Source organism: Pseudophryne corroboree (assembly GCF_028390025.1).
Source record: "Pseudophryne corroboree isolate aPseCor3 chromosome 3 unlocalized genomic scaffold, aPseCor3.hap2 SUPER_3_unloc_6, whole genome shotgun sequence".
In the NCBI taxonomy this organism is placed as follows: Eukaryota; Metazoa; Chordata; class Amphibia; order Anura; family Myobatrachidae; genus Pseudophryne; species Pseudophryne corroboree.
The window spans coordinates 2503369-2524881 of NW_026967552.1; the positions used below are offsets into that span (position 1 = coordinate 2503369).

General features: G+C 48.3%; 1 protein-coding gene across 2 annotated transcripts in view; it reads right to left on the reverse strand.

Moving 5' to 3' along the window:
- LOC134984501 (zinc finger protein OZF-like) overlaps positions 1-10149 on the reverse strand; it is a 34220-nt gene extending 24071 nt beyond the window's left edge. For both annotated transcript variants that reach the window (XM_063950072.1, XM_063950071.1), the window contains exon 1: positions 9981-10149. In XM_063950072.1, coding sequence (XP_063806142.1) covers positions 9981-10059 — 79 coding nt within the window. In that variant the 5' untranslated portion in view covers positions 10060-10149. The remainder of the gene's footprint in view (positions 1-9980) is intronic.
- Between the last annotated feature and the right edge of the window lie 11364 nt (positions 10150-21513).

Genomic DNA, 21513 nt, shown 5'->3' on the forward strand with positions numbered 1-21513 from the left:
TTCGGCACCACAAACAGCGTGGAATAATACCCCTTTCCCTGTTGCAGGAGGGGTACCTTGATTATCACCTGCTGGGAATACAGCTTGTGAATGGCTTCCAATACCGCCTCCCTGTCGGAGGGAGACGTTGGTAAAGCAGACTTCAGGAACCGGCGAGGGGGAGAAGTCTCGAATTCCAATTTGTACCCCTGAGATACTACCTGCAGGATCCAGGGGTCCACTTGCGAGTGAGCCCACTGCGCGCTGAAATTCGTGAGACGGCCCCCCACCGTGCCTGAGTCCGCTTGTAAGGCCCCAGCGTCATGCTGAGGACTTGGCAGAAGCGGGGGAGGGCTTCTGTTCCTGGGAAGAGGCTGCCTGATGCAGTCTTTTTCCCCTTCCTCTGCCCCGGGGCAGAAATGAGTGGCCTTTTGCCCGCTTGCCCTTATGGGGACGAAAGGACTGAGCCTGAAAAGACGGTGTCTTTTTCTGCTGAGAGGTGACCTGGGGTAAAAATGTGGATTTCCCAGCCGTTGCCGTGGCCACCAGGTCCGATAGACCAACCCCAAATAACTCCTCCCCTTTATACGGCAATACTTCCATATGCCATTTGGAATCCGCATCACCTGACCACTGTCGCGTCCATAACCCTCTTCTGGCAGAAATGGACAGCGCACTTACTCTTGATGCCAGAGTGCAAATATCCCTCTGTGCATCTCGCATATATAGAAATGCATCCTTTAAATGCTCTATAGTCAATAATATACTGTCCCTATCCAGGGTATCAATATTTTCAGTCAGGGAATCCGACCAAGCCACCCCAGCACTGCACATCCAGGCTGAGGCGATTGCTGGTCGCAGTATAACACCAGTATGTGTGTATATACTTTTTAGGATATTTTCCAGCTTCCTATCAGCTGGTTCCTTGAGGGCGGCCGTATCAGGAGACGGTAACGCCACTTGTTTTGATAAGCGTGTGAGCGCTTTATCTACCCTAGGGGGTGTTTCCCAACGGGCCCTAACCTCTGGTGGGAAAGGGTATAATGCCAATAATTTTTTAGAAATTATCAGTTTTTTATCGGGGGAAACCCACGCTTCATCACACACCTCATTTAATTCATCTGATTCAGGAAAAACTACAGGTAGTTTTTTCACACCCCACATAATACCCTTTTTTGTGGTACTTGTAGTATCAGAAATGTTCAAAACCTCCTTCATTGCCGTGATCATGTAACGTGTGGCCCTACTGGAAGTCAGGTTTGTCTCCTCACCGTCGACACTGGAGTCAGTATCCGTGTCTGGGTCTGTGTCGACCATCTGAGGTAACGGGCGCTTTAGAGCCCCTGACGGTGTTTGAGACGCCTGGACAGGTACTAACTGATTTGCCGGCTGTCTCATGTCGTCCACAGACTTTTGTAAAGTGCTGACGCTATCACGTAATTCCTTCCATAAGACCATCCAGTCAGGTGTCGACTCCCTAGGGGGTGACATCACTATTACAGGCAATTGCTCCGCCTCCACACCATTTTCCTCCTCATACATGTCGACACAACCGTACCGACACACAGCACACACACAGGGAATGCTCTGATAGAGGACAGGACCCCACTAGCCCTTTGGGGAGACAGAGGGAGAGTTTGCCAGCACACACCAGAGCGCTATATATAATGTATAGGGACAACCTTATATAAGTGTTTCTCCCTAATATAGCTGCTGTATAATTCTTATGCCAAATTAGTGCCCCCCCTCTCTTGTTTTACCCTGTTTCTGTAGTGCAGGACTGCAGGGGAGAGTCAGGGAGACGTCCTTCCAGCGGAGCTGTGAGGGAAAATGGCGCTTGTGTGCTGAGGAGATAGGCTCCGCCCCCTTCTCGGCGGCCTTTCTCCCGCTTTTTTAAGGAAAAACTGGCAGGGGTTAAATGCATCCATATAGCCCAGGAGCTATATGTGATGTATTTTTTTGCCATCTAAGGTGTTTTTATTGCGTCTCAGGGCGCCCCCCCCAGCGCCCTGCACCCTCAGTGACCGGAGTGTGAAGTGTGCTGAGAGCAATGGCGCACAGCTGCAGTGCTGTGCGCTACCTTATTGAAGACAGGACGTCTTCTGCCGCCGATTTTCCGGACCTCTTCAGTCTTCTGGCTCTGTAAGCGGGCCGGCGGCGCGGCTCTGGGACCTATCCATGGCTGGGCCTGTGATCGGTCCCTCTGGAGCTAATGTCCAGTAGCCTAAGAAGCCCAATCCACTCTGCACGCAGGTGAGTTCGCTTCTTCTCCCCTTAGTCCCTCGATGCAGTGAGCCTGTTGCCACTGAAAATAAAAAACCTAACTTAAACTTTTTCACTAAGCAGCTCAGGAGAGCCACCTAGTGTGCACCCTTCTCGTTCGGGCACAAAAATCTAACTGAGGCTTGGAGGAGGGTCATAGGGGGAGGAGCCAGTGCACACCTAAAGCTTTTACTTTTGTGCCCAGTCTCCTGCGGAGCCGCTATTCCCCATGGTCCTGACGGAGTCCCAGCATCCACAAGGACGTCAGAGAAAATGGGATTTGCTTTGCTTTCCTTTGCTGCTAGTTTTTCAGTTTCTACTTTAGCCTCTCTTATTTCTTTTTTGAATATTTTGTTACAATCCTTGAGCCAGTATAGGACTGCTTATGAACGCTGATATTGACTGAGACCATATCGTGGTCGCTGTTTCCTATGGGCTCCCCTACTATAATATTTGATACCAATTCCCCATTGTTTGTTAATACCAGGACTAAGATTGCATTGTACCAGTTGGTTCCTCGATTAATTGAATGAAGTAGATATCATTTAGTGTGTGTAAAAACATATTACCCCTAGCAGTATCACATGAATGGATTTTCCAGTTTATCTCTGGATAGTTAAAGTCTCCCATCACTACTATGTCTCCTACTCCTGCTGCTCTTTCACTTTGCTTCACTAACAATTCCTCATCAGACACATTAATACCAGGCGGCCTGTAGCATAACTCCAATAACTTTTTTATAGCTTTACCCTCGCATGCAATTTCTACCCATAACGTCTCAACAGTATTTACAGTCCCCTCTTGAATATCTTCCCGTATATGAGGTTTTAATAACGGCTTTACATAAAGACATACCCCTCCACCCCGTTTATTTAAGCGGTCTCTACTGAACAGCGTATAACCCTCTAGATTGACTGTCCAATCATGAGATTCATCCCACCAAGTTTCAGTAATGCCTATAGTATCATACTGTTTGCTTGCTGCAAGGATTTCTAGTTCCCCCTTTTTCCTGTAAGTCTTCTAGCGTTTACATACATACAACGAAGATCAGTATTTCCCCCTGTGCTAGGGACATCATTCTCTTTATGCAGCAACGGTCACCCATAATCGTTATTAGTGTTTTGGTAAAAACTTTTTTAATACCCATGTTAATACTCTTGCCGGCTGCTCTTTCCCTACCCCCTACTCCTCCCCCCTTTCATTCACTACCGCCACCCCACTATTCTCACTGCATGGTCTTACTGACCTATAGTTTCCTTCCATATTGCCTTACTGACCTATAGTTTCCTCCCATATTGTCTTACTGACCTATAGTTTCTCACTGTATTGTCTTACTGACCTATAGTTTCTCACTGTATTGTCTTACTGACCTATAGTTTCCTTCCATATTGCCTTACTGACCTATAGTTTCCTTCTTTATTGTCTTACTGACCTATAATTTCCTACTGTATTGTCTTACTGACCTATAGTTTCCTTCTGTATTGTCTTACGAACCAATAGTCTCCTACAGTATCGTTTTACTGACCTATAGTTTCCTTCTGTATTGTCTTACTGACCTATAGTTTCCTACTGTATTGTCTTACTGACCTATAGTTTCCTACTGTATTGACTTACTGACCTAGTTTCTTCTGTATTGTCTTACTGACCTATAGTTTCTTCTGTATTGTCTTGCTGACCTATAGTTTCTTCTGTATTGTTTTACTGACCTATAGTTTCCTTCTCTATTGTCTTGCTGACCTATAGTTTCTTCTGTATTGTTTTATTGACCTAGTTTCCTTCTGTAATGTCTTACTGACCTATAGTTTCTTCTGTATTGTTTTACTGACCTATAGTTTCTTCTGTATTGTTTTACTGACCTATAGTTTCCTTCTGTATTGTCTTACAGACCTATAGTTTCCTTCTGTATTGTCTTACTGACCTATAGTTTCTTCTGTATTGTTTTACTGACCTATAGTTTCCTTCTGTATTGTCTTACATACCTATAGTTTCTTCTGTATTGTCTTACTGACCTATAGTTTCTTCTGTATTGTCTTACTGACCTATAGTTTCTTCTGTATTGTCTTACTGACCTATAGTTTCTTCTGTATTGTCTTACTGACCTATAGTTTCCTACTGTATTGTCTTACAGACCTATAGTTTCTTCTGTATTGTCTTACTGACCTATAGTTTCTTCTGTATTGTCTTACTGACCTATAGTTTCTTCTGTATTGTCTTACTGACCTATAGTTTCCTACTGTATTGTCTTACTGACCTATAGTTTCTTCTGTATTGTTTTACTGACCTATAGTTTCCTTCTGTATTGTCTTACAGACCTATAGTTTCTTCTGTATTGTCTTACTGACCTATAGTTTCTTCTGTAATGTCTTAGTGACCTATAGTTTCTTACTGTATTGTCTTACTGACCTATAGTTTCTTCTCTATTGTCTTGCTGACCTATAGTTTCTTCTGTATTGTCTTACTGACCTATAGTTTCTTCTCTATTGTCTTGCTGACCTATAGTTTCTTCTGTATTGTCTTACAGACCTATAGTTTCCTATATACATAGTTTTCCTGTCTATGTATAGTAGGTATGGAAGGGATACCTACCATACATAGACAGTATATATAAGCCTCAGCCTCTCCCTTATGAAAATGATAATGAATAAGGTGTGTGTGTGGATACCATGCACATGTAACTGATTCTATTTACAGGAAACAATAGGGAGAGCCCACGGCTGTCTGGCAGTGTTCTAGATGGTAAAGTATTACACATATGAATATATTTCTTCTAAATAAAATATTTTTCACCCTGATTGATATAATACTGATAGTAAGACAATTCAGTCAATAGTAATCTTTCTTTTAATTAAGTAGGATCAATTTATATGAATTTTTAGTGAATATTTCTTAAAGGTTATATTTTATTTGCAATTAAGTTAACAAAGGTATCAAACTTGTCAAATTTCACGAACGTGTGGGCTGAGGACCACGTCGCCGCTCTGCAAAGTTGAGTAGTGGAATTGAATGGGAGCAGCATTTGGAAGGCATGCTGTTCCTTGTAGTGCCAATGGGAGATCCCTGGGGGTGACTCCCGGGTAAGTTAGCTCTCTGTCTGGAAGTGTTTTAGTAATAGCCTTTATCATGAGGCCTACTGTGACAAATTACATGGCGCTATGTGGGCACTGCCATTATGTAGGTTAGGACTGCTGTATCAGAGAAGGCGTGACGTGGCTCAGCAGCTAAACATGTGTTTGCAAACATTTGTGACTAATTCTCTGAATTTTATTACCAGATAGGTTCAGGTATGGTTACAGGGTCATTTTCAGCGTGCGGAAGGGAATTTGGGGGAGTGGATTTGCACCCACTCCTCTTTGTCTGTTGAGTAGTGGAAACACGTCTGGCAGCCGCCCATGAGGCACCCACTGATCTGGTGGTATAAGCACCCGTCTGAACCGTAACCTGTTTGCCACAGGAAATATAAGCTTGCCGAATGGCAAGTCGAATCCATCTAGACAAAGGCTGCTTAGATGCTGGCACCCCTTCTTTGGCCCATCATAAAGAACAAACAATGGTCCGACTTTCTGAAGGATGACGTAACTTGTACATATACCCTTAAAGCTCGGATAACATCCAAGGACACTTCCCCATCTGCGAGACCCTGAAAAGATGGGACCACAATTGGCTGGTTTACGTGAAACCAACCTTAGGAAGGAAACCTGCTCTTGTACGGAGTTCTGCCCTATCCTCATGAAACATTCATAGGACTCTTACACGATAAGGCTCCCAACTCAGAAACCCGCTTGGCCGAAACCAAGGCAATCAATAACGTGACCTTCCAAAAGAGATATTTCAGGGCTGTTCTTGCTAACGGCCCAAAAGTTGGAGATCTCAAAAATTCCAACACCAAATTTAAGTCCCATGGCACAGTGGTAGGACGAAAAAGGGGGTTGTATCCTCAGAACCCCCTGTAAAAAGGTTTGAACCTCTGGCAAGAATGCTAACCGCTTGTTGAAATAGTATAGAGAGAAACGAAATTTGAACCTTCAGAGGGCCCAGCCTCAGTCCTACATCTAGACCGGCCTGAAGGAAAAGTAGAAGTCTGGATAAGTGGAAGATCGTTGAATTCCACCCACATTCTTGACATAAGTCCATGTACCTCTTCCAAATCCTGTAGTAGTGCATGGCTGTCACCGGCTTCCTAGCGGCAAACATTGTATGAATGGTCGTTCTTGGTATCCTTCTGTTTCCTTAGATCCGGGTTTCATTAGTCACGCCGTTAAATGCAGCCTGTGCAGGTGTGGGTGTTGGAACAGTCCCTGAGATAGCAGGTCCTCCCTCTGAGGTAACCGCCAAGTATCTTCCACTAGTAACCCTCGCAGGTCTGAGTACCAACTCTTGCGGGGCTAATCTAGTGCGATTAGAAATGCCCACACTCGTTCTCGTTTCAACCGTTTCAGAACCCTGGGTATGAGTGGGAAAGGTGGAAAAATGTAAACCCTCCTGTAACACCAAGGAAGTGTTAATGCGTCCACTCCTTCTGCTGCTGGATCTTTTGTCCTGGACACATATCTAGGCAGCTGATGGTTTTGCCAAGACGCCATTAGATCGACTTGAGATAGACCACATCTCCTCACCACCATTTCGAAAATCCGTGGATGTAGGCACCACTCTCCCGGATGCATGTCCTGGCGGCTGAGATAATCTGCTTCCCAGTTTTCCACACCTGGAATGAACACTGCCGAGAGGATGATGTTCCGCCTTTCTGCCCACAAAAAGATCTTTGTGGCTTCCTTTAACGCCATCCTGCTCTTTGTTCCTCCTTGATGGTTTACGTAAGCCATCATCGTGACATTGTCCGACTGTATCTTTAAGTGTTGACCCATGACTAGGTCTGCGGCTAAGAGAAGCACATTGTAAACTGCTCTCAGTTGGAGAATGTTTATGGGTAGGCTGCTCTCCTGTAACGTCCATCCTTTATGTCCATGGATACCATGACCCCTCCATGTTCTAAACCCACAATAACTGACTGGATTTATTCCATCTTGAATCTGCAAACCGTTAGGAATTTGTTCCACTAGGACGGCACCCCAACCTCTGAGACTGGCGTCCGTTGTCAGGATCCTCCAATCCCAAATGCCGAATCTGTTGCCTGCTGCGAGATTCTTGTGCAACGACCACCAAATCAAGTAGGTTCGTATGCGTGGTGGATGCTGGATTCTTCGATATAGAAGCCAGTGCGAACCTGCTCCCTGAGCAATGAGTTTCATCTGGAATTGTCAGAAATGAAGTCCGCCGTACCGGAGAGCTGCGAACGACGCCACCCTCTTCTCGAGAAGTAACACAGAGGTGTAGAGAACCCGTCTGTGTCTTTAGTACCTGAGCCACTAACCTCTGTGGGTCCTAGATCTAGTTCTCTGGTAGGAATACTCTTAATTGTATCGTGTCCAAGATGAGATCAAGGAAATGAATCCGTGGAGTTGGCATGAGGTTGGATTTCTGGAAGTTCACAATCCACCCATGTTGAATGAGAAATTGATGAGATGTCTGAGCATCCTTTATCAGCTGTTTCTGAGATGAGGCCTTGATCAGTAGATCGTCTAAATAAGGTATGATCATGACCACCGGTGCAAATCTTAAGTAAGCTTGGTGAGGGGTCCAAATCGGGATATGAAGGTATTTTGCACTACCAAAAGTTTTTAATAAAATCCCGTTCCTCATTGAGGATCTGGGACTGGCGACTTAACCCTTTGTATGCATGAGTCTTTGAAGTTGCCTCCTGTAACGCTCCTGCTCACAACGGGCTGCAAATAAATGGACTGTGTGGACGCTCTTGTAACTATCCTGTAACCCTGGGAAATATCTGGTTGACCCAGACGTCTGGTGATGTTTTGGTCCAGGCGTCCCGAAAACCTTCCAACTCTGCGCCCCCCAAGGGGGACCCCAGGTGAGCAGGAAAACCGTCATGCCACGGGTTTGTCAGCAGGTCTGTTCTGCTTTTCTGGTGTCGACTATGAACGACCTCTACCTCTAGTTCCACGAGTCTGTTGCCACAAAACCTCTTCTGGCTCGGTACGACAGCGATCGAATGAATTTAAACACTGGTCCCGAGCAACCTCCTCTAACGTGTGACGTGGTGCTCGAGTAACAAGTAGGTAGAAAGGTAGATGTCACTGCAGTTGCCTGCGAAATCCACTTGTCTAACTCATCAAACATCATCTAACCCCCAAATGGAATAGCCTCTACTCTCTATAAAAGGGGAGCGGCGGAGGAGCTGCGCTGCTAGCCTACCAGGGCTTAAGTTATAAGGCAGCAGCGTATGAGAAGCCCTCGTACTAGCGCCGACTGCGGGAGGAAGTGTGCGGGGGATATAGCCCGGGTCCCGGCGAGTGCAGGGGAAGCTGCGGCTGCTAGCCACGAGGGATATGTTGTTTCAGCGGGAGGGGACGCTCTTTTCAAGCGCCCCGCTGTGTGTTTAAGAGGCGGCTGTGTCTCCCTCAGCCCTCCGTCTGTAGAGGAAGGAGGGGCGGACGGGGGAGCTGACATGAAGCGGGAGTGTATAGCCGGCCAGGGAGTGTTTTAGACCGTTTGTTCTGTTACAGCGGCAGCGGAAGGAGGGGGGCGGCGGGGAAGCTGCGCTGCTGAGTCCCAGGGCTTAGAGCCAGAAGGTAGCAGCATTGTGTGCGGTCCACGGGAGGAAGTCTGTCAAACTGCCTCCTGGATCCATGAAGAAGCTATGGTTACCGTAAGTGTAACTGTAACTAGGGCCCCTTTACAACCAGTACTCACTGCTGACTCTGCGCTCCGGATTTTCTGAGGAGAGATGCAGATCCCCTTTAGTAGGGATCATTGTCTCTCTATTCTGAAGACTTTCCTCCTCCTTTACATTAGGGTAACTCAGTCTCAGTACTGAAATGGAGGAGGAGCTCCCTTCTTGTGTTTGTACCTCCTTGGCACAATTTTTCAAACTGAGGGATGTGAAGGGGGAGGAGCCGGCTGTGGAGAAAATGCTAATTTTTAGATTGTGCCACACCTCCGGTTGCAAGCTTCACACCCCTACTGTATAAGACTCCAGTGTCCCCTAGTGGATGAAAGAGAAAGGAGGTTTACTTCTTTCTTTCCCGACCGCTCTTCTATGCAGAAGGGAAATATCTGCTGTTTATTGAGAGATGCTCCCTGTAAGGAATATAGAAATTTGCCACTTGTAGCTGAACGTGCAAAAGACCCCCACCCAATTTGTATCAGTTAAATTAAAGTCTCCCACGATTATGACTTCTCCCTTTAAAGCCATTTTAGTGATGTCCAACAATAGATTCCTGTCCAAATCCTGCCCCTGGTCAGGTGGTCTACAGATCACCCCAATGCGAATAATGTCCTTCTCCTCGGTTTCTGTGGTGACCCAAAGGTCTACTATATACAAGTAGTTATTTAATACCTGCATCATCTAACAAAATGAAGGTTATTTAATAAAAGGTTGCTAAACTGAGAAATGTAGATCCCATACAAATTAGACGCTCCACAAAAAACACACTACTACTTATATATGATTCCTAAAAATAAACTTCTCATAGTTACTTTTAATAACATTATAGTGTTGTGTGTAATAACTTTCTTCATGTGATGTTTGTCATGGATAGCCTTGTGTTATAAACACCCAACTGAGAACAGGGCTGATGGCGGAGGAGGGTGTAGGATAAGAGATTGCTGTAGTGACTGAGCAATGAGAATATGTGACTCTTCTGTAATAAGTGTTTATTACTCACCTGTGCTGATATCTGTAGGGATCTCCTCCTCCTTACACTGCTGATCACCCCTCACATACGTCTCTTCTTCTCCCTTCATATCTTCTGCCTTTATATCAGTCACATACGTCTCTTCTTCTCCCTCTGTATCTTCTGCCTTTATATCAGTCACATACGTCTCTTCTTCTCCCTCTGTATCTTCTGCCTTTATATCAGTCACATACGTCTCTTCTTCTCCCTCTATATCTTCTGCCTTTATATCAGTCACATACGTCTCTTCTTCTCCCTCTATATCTTCTGCCTTTATATCAGTCACATGCGTCTCTTCTTCTCCCACTGTATCTTCTGCCTTTATACGAGAAAGACGTTCTACCTACATAACCCAAAAAATACAATGGCATTTGTATACTGTTTGGTTAAATTGAGGTGAAACAGTATAATATCAGTGTACTATACGCACACAGCTTCTCTACACATTATATAGTGACAGTCACTTTGGTTTATTGGGGAGACCCTAAATCCCACCTACCTGATCCTCCTGTGGGATCCTGTGATTCTCCTCTGTACAATCCTGGGAATACAGAGGACGGGGACATCTCTCTGGGGTATCTCTGTTACTGGGCCCATCTGTAGGAGACACACAGTGACTGAGTACAGTGTATATATGTAATTATCAGATGATGTGTGTATATAGGGGCCCCCATACCTGCTCTCCCTTGTACAATACATGACAGTCTCCTCTTACCCAGTGATGTGAGGGGCCGGTGATTCTCCATCATCACGTCCTTGCACAGACCCCCTGTGTTCCTCTATATACTCCCCCTCCTGCATGGAGACATAGACAGTGACATCCTGACACCTTATAGGCACCTGACACACACAGTGATACAGTCATCACGCAGACACGTCCCCTGGTGTTACTGTATAATGTCCCATTACTAGCAGTCACCTCTCCAGCCATCACCCGGACATGTCCCCTGGTGTTACTGTATAATGTCCCATTCCCAACAGTCACCTCTCCAGTCATCACCCAGACACATCCCCCGGTGTTACTGTATAATGTCCCATTCCTAACAGTCACCTCTCCAGTCATCACCCAGAAACATCCACCGGTGTTACTGTATAATGTCCCATTCTCAGCAGTCACCTATCCACTCATCACCCAGACACGTCCCCTGGTGTTACTGTATAATGTCCCATTCCCAACAGTCACCTCTCCAGTCATCACCCAGAAACATCCACCGGTGTTACTGTATAATGTCCCATTTCCAGCAGTCACCTCTCCAGTCATCACCCAGACACGTCCCTCGGTGTTACTGTATAATGTCCCATTCCCGGCAGTTACCTCTCCAGCCATCACCCAGACACATCCCCCGGTGTTACTGTATAAAGTCCCATTCCCAGCAGTCACCTCTCCAGTCATCACCCAGACACGTTCCCTAGTGTTACTGTATAATGCCCCATTCCCAGCAGTCACCTCTCCAGTCATCACCCAGACACATCCCCTGGTGCTACTGTACTCCCAAGTCTCCTCAGACCCCAGTCACTTCCCTGTATTATAACTATAGATATAAATGACGTCACTGTGGCGCTCCCAGATCCCCTCACCTCCCCAGTCATGTCCCTGTGTTCTTACTATAGATATAAGTGACGTTATTGTGACACTTCCAGATCCCCTCACCTCCCCAGTCGTGTCCCTGTATTATTACTATAGATATAAGTGATGTCACTGTGACACTCCCAGATCTCCTCACCTACCCAGTTCATGTCCCTGTTTTATTACTATAGATATAAGTGACATTATTGAGATACTCCCAGATCCCCTCACCTCCCCAGTCGTGTCCCTGTATTATTACTATACATATAAGTGACGTTATTGTGACGTTCCCAGATCCCCTCACTTCCCCAGTCATGTCCCTGTATTATTACTATAGATATAAGTGATGTCACTTTGAGACTACCAGATCCCCTCACCTCCCCAGTCATGTCCCTGTATTATTACTATAGATATAAGTGACGTTATTGTGACACTTCCAGATCCCCTCACCTCCCCAGTCATTTTCCTGTATTATTACTATAGATAGAAGTAATGTCACTGTGACGCTCCCAGATCCCCTCACCTACCCAGTCATGTCCCGGTATTATTACTATAGATATAAGTGATGTCACTGTGACACTCCCAGATCTCCTCACCTACCCAGTCATGTCCCTGTTTTATTACTATAGATATAAGTGACATTATTGTGACGCTCCCAGATCCCCTCACCTCCCCAGTCATGTCCCTGTATTATTACTATACATATAAGTGACGTTATTGTGACGTTCCCAGATCCCCTCACTTCCCCAGTCATGTCCCTGTATTATTACTATAGATATAAGTGACGTTATTGTGACGCTCCCAGATCCCCTCACCTCCCCAGTCATGTCCCTGTACTATTACTGTAGTACCCTAGTGATCTGAAGGCCTTGGGACACTATGAGGGGGCAAATCAATGAATGAATGTGTAGATCTATAAGGTAATAGAGATGCTGCCAACTGATGTACACCATATATGTGATAATAACTTGGATCTTTCTAGTGATCCAATAATGTATAGTGTGTTTATGCATGTTATTATTCTGTGCCTGAAGGTGAGGGGACTCTGGCAAGCGCAGCGGAGATCGTGGAGAAGCTTCCAGAGGTCCCGTGTGCTGAGAGAGGTGGCTGGGCGCGTGTAGTGGCGGTTTTGTTGGTGGGCTGACTAAGGGGAGAGTAAAAGGCTGGCGGCTGAGACGAGGGAGCTTACAGGAAGGCGGTTCCCTGCGAGTGGGGGAAAGGAATTGGATGTCTCCCGCTGCGGATGAGAAGCGCTGTGTTAATTTCCCCTGGTGGACGCCGAGCAGGGACGTCCCGGTACCTGGTTGTCATGGAGAGTGCTGGGAGGCGGAGTGCTGGCGGGGCAGGCTAGTACATGGGAGGAGACCGCAGTTCGGGCAGCAGATACCAGGAGTCCAGCAGTAGCAGACAGTTTCCCCCCCGAGGCAGAGCTGTGTCCCTCATCCCATCCAACCTGCAGGGAGAGCCCGGTTGTTGGAGGAGGCGGAGTCGGGGGGAGGTCCAGACCGGGCACACTATCATTGTAAGTGCAGGATGCCCCCATATAAATCCTGCTAATCTGCATATTCCCCTATCAGCCTTTAACTATTAAAGTACCAGCCCCCAGCACAGTAACACAGGGACCAGCAGGATCGGTGGATCTGAGGAGTACAAATAGCACCTCTAGAGACTCCATATCCATTAGATAATGACCAGCCGGGTAGCAGTCATAAAGAGTGCGGAGGGTGCAGGGTCGCCTAAACTTGGAAATGATACACTAGGGAGACTAAGTACCCCTCGCCTATAAGAGACAAGTGCCAACAACCGGAATTCTGTATGTTCTGGAGCCACCCCCACGGATCTACAGTGGGGCTATGCTTATACTGGGACAGGTAACACAGATCATCACCCCACTATATGTAACGAGTAGATCACGGGTGTCAGGGATTCCAGGGTGGACAGCTCCACGTACTACCTTCCTGTTTCAGGTTGTCTAGGAGCGCTACAAGTAGATCTTCCATGGAAACCATGCTATTCATTGCCGGAAAGTAGGGATTTCTCAACAATCGTGAGGACAATTGCTCCAAGTGGAGAACCATATAACCCAGAGTACTTCTTATAGACAGACACGAAAGGGCCTCAACCGTGCACGATTATAGTAAGAGAACCCGGGTGGTTTTCAAACGCAGCCCCACAACTTTCTTGAGGAATCACATTTTCTGTATTGCATGCATTACCTTATGTATAGGTGGGGTATATTATTATGTATAGGTGGGGTATATTATTATGTATAGGTGGGGTATATTATTATGTATAGGTGGGGTATATTATTATGTATAGGTGGGGTATATTATTATGTATAGGTGGGGTATATTATTAGAATGGTTCATGGTTTGAGTATTATATGATATAACTGTATATAGTGGCCTATAACTTCTTGCATATTAAAACTAGTATACTTACCGGTGGAACTGTCTCCGTATCTGTGAAAGAGCCTGAAATCACAAAGGAAAGGTACGATAGGACTATGCACATTTATCTATCTGGTTACATCACATACCGACCACTACAGTGGTAGGGTATTTCTCAAGCGATTAGAGTATTGGGCTCTAAATAGCTTGGGTGGAGGCACATTGCACATATACACTGTACCCCAAGGAAAAAGAGGGGTTACATTACTATAGATATGTGATTTCACTGTGACACTCCCAGCTCCCCTCACCTCCCCAGTCATATCACTGTATTATTACTATAGATATGTGATGTCACTGTGACACTCCCAGATCCCATCACCTACCCAGTCATGTCCCTTTATTATTACTATATATATAAGTGATCTCACTGTGACACTCCCAGTTCCCCTCACCTCACCAGTCATGTCCCTGAATTATTACTAGAGATATAAGTGATGCCACTGTGACGCTCTCAGATCCCCTCACCTCCCCAGTCATGTCCCTGTTTTATTACTATAGATATAAGTGATGTCACAGTGACACTCCCAGGTGTGTGATATACATTTGCTTCATACTGCGCAATATATTCAATCCCAACAATTACATATAATAAAATTTATAATAATAATAATAATAATGACACAAAAGGCTGCACCCCAGTATAAAAATAATAACAGGTGTCTTTAAAAGCAGGACACCTCAGACCATTCCTCCAGTATTGTAGGACATCACCACCACTCCCAATGTATAATAATAATACCAGGACACCACAAGCTGCTCCCCCTGTATAATAATAATAAAAACAATAATAATAATAATAACAGGACACCACAGGCCGCTCCCCCTGTATAATAATAATAATAACAATAACAATAACAGGACACCACAGACCGCTCCGCCTGTATAATAATAATAACAACAATAATAATAACTGGACACCACAGGCCGCTCCCCCTGTATAATAATAATAACAGGACACCACAGACCGCTCCCCCTGTATAATAATAACAACAATAATAATAATAACTGGACACCATAGGCTGCTCCCCCTGTATAATAATAACAACAACAGGACAACACAGGCTGCTCCCCCTGTATAGTATAAAAAAATGGGACACCACAGGCTGCTCCCCCTGTATTATAATAATAATAACAGGACACCACAGGCTTCTCCCTCTGTATAATAATAACAGGACACCAAAGACTGCTCCCCCTGTATAGTAATACTAATAATAATAATAACAATAACAGGACACCACAGACCGTTTCCCCTGTATAATAACAATAATAATAACAACTGGACACCACAGGCCGCTCCCCCTGTATAATAATAATAATAACAACAGGACACCACAGGCCGCTCCCTCTGTATAATAATAACTGGACACCATAGGCTGCTCCCCCTGTATAATAATAACAACAGGACAACACAGGCTGCTCCCCCTGTATAGTATTAATAACAGGACACCACAGGCTGCTCCCCCTGTATAGTTTTAAAACTGAGACACCACAGGCTGCTCCCCCTGTATAATAATAATAACAACAGGACACCACAGGCTGCTCCCCCTGTATAATAATAATAACAGGACACCACAGGCTGCTCCCCCTGTATAGTATTAATAACAGTACACCAAAGGCTGCTCACCCTGCATAATAATAATAATAACAGGACACCACAGGCTGCTCCCCTGTATAATAATAATAACAGGACCCCACAGGCTGCTCCCTCTGTATAATAATAATAATAATAATAATAATAATAATAATAATAATAATAACAACAACAGGGCACCACAGGCCGCTCCCTCTGTATAATAATAATAATAATAATAACAGGACACCACAGACCGCTCCCCCTGTATAATAATAACAACAATAATAATAATAACTGGACACCATAGGCTGCTCCCCCTGTATAATAATAACAACTGGACAACACAGGCTGCTCCCCCTGTATAGTATTAATAACAGGACACCACAGGCTGCTCCCCCTGTATTGTTTTAAAAATGGGACACCACAGGCTGCTCCCCCTGTATTATAATAATAACAGGACACCACAGGCTGCTCCCCCTGTATAATAATAACAGGACACCAAAGACTGCTCCCCCTGTATAGTAATAATAATAATAATAACAATAACAGGACACCACAGACCGCTTCCCCTGTATAATAACAATAATAATAACTGGACACCACAGGCCGCTCCCCCTGTATAATAATAATAATAATAACAGGACACCACAGGCCGCTCCCTCTGTATAATAACTGGACACCATAGGCTGCTCCCCCTGTATAATAATAACAACAGGACAACACAGGCTGCTCCCCCTGTATATTATTAATAACAGACACCACAGGCTGCTCCCCCTGTATAGTTTTAAAAATAAGACACCACAGTCTGCTCCCCCTGTATAATAATAATAACAGGACACCACAGGCTGCTCTCCCTGTATAATAATAATAACAGGACACCACAGGCTGCTCCCCCTGTATAGTATTAATAACAGTACACCAAAGGCTGCTCACCCTGCATAATAATAATAACAGGACACCACAGGCTGCTCCCCTGTATAATAATAATAACAGGACACCACAGGCTGCTCCCCTGTATAATAATAATAACAGGACACCACAGGCTTCTCCCCCTGTATAGTAATAATATCGGGACACCACATGCTGCTCCCCCTGTATAGTAAGACGCCATTACCTGATCTCCACGGACACTGGGAGGCTGCAGCAGTCGATGAAAACTAATTTCCTGTATGTGGAACGCACAGTCCGGAAATAAGGTGGAACGCACAGGCAGGAAGTAAGGCATGATTGGCAAAGGCTGCTTACTGGTTACTGGCCCCTCCCCTCCTTCACCCTGCCAACAGCCCCGCCCTCTGTAAATACAATTGCCATATATGTCCTCAGTGCAGGAGGCCGGCGGCCATTTTCTTGTAGACCAGTCTGGCAGAAGCAATAGGTTCCCTGAGCGTGTAGTGACGTCAGGAGCGGCGGCCATTTCCCCCTGGTCTGTGAGCTGCCGCCTTATCCTCCAGGTAATGTCCCCGACATCCCACCTGTCTCCTGCCCCCAACCTCTCCCAATACCCCCTCTCCTGCCCCCAACCTCTCCCAATACCCCCTCTCCTGCCCCCAACCTCTCCCAATACCCCCTCTCCTGCCCCCAACCTCTCCCAATACCCCCTCTCCTGCCCCCAACCTCTCTTAATACCCCCTCTCCTGCCCCCAACCTCTCTTAATACCCCCTCTCCTGCACCCAACCTCTCCTAATACCCCCTCGCCTGCCCCAACCTCTCCTAATACCCCCTCTCCAGCCCCATCCTCTCTTAATACCCCCTCTCCTGCCCCAACCTCTCCTAATACCCCCTCTCCTGCCCCAACCTCTCCTAATACCCCCTCTCCTACCTCTCATAATACCCCCTCTCCTGCCCCATCCTCTCCTAATACCCCATTTCCTGCCCCATCCTCTCCTAATACCCCCACTCCTGCCCGAACCTCTCCTAATACCCCCTCACCTGTCCCAACCTCTCCTAATACCCCCTCTCCTGCCCCCAACCTCTCCTAGTACCCCCTCTCTTGCCCCCAACCTATCCTAATACCCCCTCTCCTTCCCCTGACATTCTACTAATGCCCCCTCACCTAATGCCCTTCTATTGCCCTCTCTCCTGCCACTGACATTGTCCTAATGCCCCCTCACCTGCGGCCCCTGACATTGTCCTAATGCCCCCATACCTGCGGCCCCTGACATTGTCCTAATGCCCCCATACCTGCGGCCTCTGACATTGTCCTAATGCCCCCTCACCTGCTGCCCCTATATTCTCCTAATACCCCCTCACCTGCTGCCCCTATATTCTCCTAATACCCCCTCACCTGCTGCCCCTATATTTTCCTAATACCCCCTCACCTGCTGCCCCTATATTTTCCTAATACCCCCTCACCTGCGGCCCCTGACATTGTCCTAATGCCCCCATACCTGCGGCCTCTGACATTGTCCTAATGCCCCCTCACCTGCGGCCCCTGACATTGTCCTAATGCCCCCATACCTGCGGCCCCTGACATTGTCCTAATGCCCCCTCACCTGCTGCCCCTATATTCTCCTAATACCCCCTCACCTGCTGCCCCTATATTCTCCTAATACCCCCTCACCTGCTGCCCCTATATTTTCCTAATACCCCCTCACCTGCTGCCCCTATATTTTCCTAATACCCCCTCACCTGCTGCCCCTATATTTTCCTAATACCCCCTCACCTGCCCCTATATTCTCCTAATACCCCCTCACCTGCGGCCCCTGACATTGTCCTAATGCCCCCATACCTGCGGCCTCTGACATTGTCCTAATGCCCCCTCACCTGCGGCCCCTGACATTGTCCTAATGCCCCCATACCTGCGGCCCCTGACATTGTCCTAATGCCCCCTCACCTGCTGCCCCTATATTCTCCTAATACCCCCTCACCTGCTGCCCCTATATTCTCCTAATACCCCCTCACCTGCTGCCCCTATATTTTCCTAATACCCCCTCACCTGCTGCCCCTATATTTTCCTAATACCCCCTCACCTGCCCCTATATTCTCCTAATACCCCCTCACCTGCTGCCCCTGACATTCTCCTAATGCCCCCACACCTGCTGCCCCTGCATTCTCCTAATGCCCCCTCACCTGCTGCCCCTGACATTGTCCTAATGCCCTCTCACCTGCGGCCCCTGACATTGTCCTAATGCTTCCTCACCTGCGGCCCCTGACATTGTCCTAATGCCCCCTCACCTGCGGCCCCTGACATTGTCCTAATGCCCTCTCACCTGCGGCCCCTGACATTCTCCTAATACCCCCTCACCTGCGGCCCCTGACATTATCCTAATGCCCCCTCACCTGCGGCCCCTGACATTGTCCTAATGCCCCCTCACCTGCGGCCCCTGACATTGTCCTAATGCCCCCTCACCTGCGGCCCCTGACATTGTCCTAATGCCACCTCACCTGCGGCCCCTATATTCTCCTAATGCCCCCTCACCTACGGCCCCTATATTCTCCTAATGCCCCCTCACCTGCGGCCCCTATATTCTCCTAATGCCCCCTCACCTGCTGCCCCTATATTCTCCTAATACCCCCTCACCTGCCCCTATATTCTCCTAATAGCCTCCCACCTGCCCCTATATTCTCCTAATACCCCCTCACTTGCTGCCCCTGACATTCTCCTAATGCCCCCTCACTTGCTGCCCCTGACATTCTCCTAATGCCCCCTCACTTGCTGCCCCTGACATTCTCCTAATGGCCCCTCACCTGCTGCCCCTGACATTCTCCTAATGGCCCCTCACCTGCTGCCCCTGACATTCTCCTAATGCCCCCTCACCTGCTGCCCCTGACATTCTCCTAATGCCCCCTCACCTGCTGCCCCTGACATTCTCCTAATGCCCCCTCACCTGCTGCCCCTGCATTCTCCTAATGCCCCCTCACCTGCTGCCCCTGACATTCTCCTAAAGCCCCCTCACCTGCTGCCCCTGACATTCTCCTAATGCCCCCTCACCTGCTGCCCCTGCATTCTCCTAATGCCCCCTCACCTGCTGCCCCTGACATTCTCCTAATGCCCCCTCACCTGCTGCCCCTGACATTCTCCTAATGCCCCCTCACCTGCTGCCCCTGACATTCTCCTAATGCCCCCTCACCTGCTGCCCCTGCATTCTCCTAATGCCCCCTCAGCTGCTGCCTATGCGTTCTCCTAATGCCCCTTCACCTGCTGCCCCTGCATTCTCCTAATGCCCCCTCACCTGCTGCCCCTGACATTCTCCTAAAGCCCCCTCACCTGCTGCCCCTGACATTCTCCTAATGCCCCCTCACCTGCTGCCCCTGCATTCTCCTAATGCCCCCTCACCTGCTGCCCCTGACATTCTCCTAATGCCCCCTCACCTGCTGCCCCTGACATTCTCCTAATGCCCCCTCACCTGCTGCCCCTGACATTCTCCTAATGCCCCCTCACCTGCTGCCCCTGCATTCTCCTAATGCCCCCTCACCTGCCGCCCCTCACATTCTCCTAATGCCTGCTGCCCCTGACATTCTCCTTATTAATGCCCCCTCTCCTGCCCCTGACATTGTCCTAATGCCCCATCACCTGCTGCCCCTGACACTCTCCTAATGCCTCCTCACCTGCTGCCCCCTGCCTGTCACCTGCTACCCCCTGCCTGTACCTTACCACCCCGTCTGTCACCCGCCTCTCCTGCCACCCCCTGCCTCTACCCTGCCACTCCTGCCTGTCACCCACCTCTCATGCCATCCCCTGCCTGTCATTTGTTACTCCCTGTATGTCACCCGCCTCTGCTGACGCCCCTGCCTGTCACCCACCTCTCATGCCATCCCCTGCATGTCATCTGCCTCCCCCTGCCACTCGCTGCCTGTCACCCACCTTTCCTTCCACCTCCTGCCTGTACCCTGCCACCCGCCTCTCCTGCCGCCCCCAGTCTATACCCTACCACCCCATCCTGTACCTTACCACCCCCTGTCTGTCACCCACTTCTCATGCCGTCCACTGCCTGTCATCTGCCCCTCCCTGTATGTCACCTGCCTCTCCTGCCACCCCCTGCATGTCACCCACCTCTTATGCCATCCCTTGCATGTCATCTGCCACTCCCTGTATGTCACCCGCCTCTCCTGCCACACCCTGCCTCTACCCTGCCACCCGCTGCCTGTCACCCACCTCTCCTGCCACCCCCTGCCTGTCACCCACCGCTCCTGCCACCCCCTGCCTGTACCCTACCACCCCCTGCCACCCTGTCTGTCACCCGCCTCTCTTGCCACCACCTGCCGTCCTCAGTCTATACCCTACCACCCTGTCCTGTACCCTGCCAGTCGTCTGCAGCCGCTTGCCAGTTGCCTGACACTCCTGCTGCCCCCTGCCTCTCCTACCACCCCCTGTCTGTCACCTGCCACCCCTGCCTCTCCTACCACCCCCTGTCTGTCACCTGCCACCCCTGCCTCTCCTACCACCCCCCTGCCCATCACCTGCCACTTTCCTGCCTCTACTACCACCCGCTGTCTTTCACCTGCCACCGCCTGTCTTACCTGTGCCTCTCTGCCTGTATCTTTCCTCCATTGCCTCTTCTACCACCCCCTGCCCATCATCTTCCACCACCTGCATCTCCTGCCACCCACATGTCCGTCACCTGGCTCTCCTGCTTGCACCCTGCTGCCTCACCTGCAGCCCCCTACTCATCACCTGCATCTGCCTGGCTGTACCCTGATGCATCTTCCTCTCCTGCCACCCCCTTTTCATCACCTGCTGTCCCCCCTGACTGTCACCTGGCATTCCCCCCATGGCTGTCACCTGTCGTTCCCCCACCCCTGGCCGTCACCTGTCGTTGTTCTCGAGTTGTGTGACCTTGTGGCTTTATGGGGGTGAGGTTGCATGACCGGTGGCTTTATGGGAGTGAGGTTGCGTGACCGGTGGCAGCATGGGGGTGAGGTTGCGTGACCGGTGGCTGCATTGGGGGTATAACCAGCAGGCACAGCATAGTGAGGGTGGGATGTGTGAT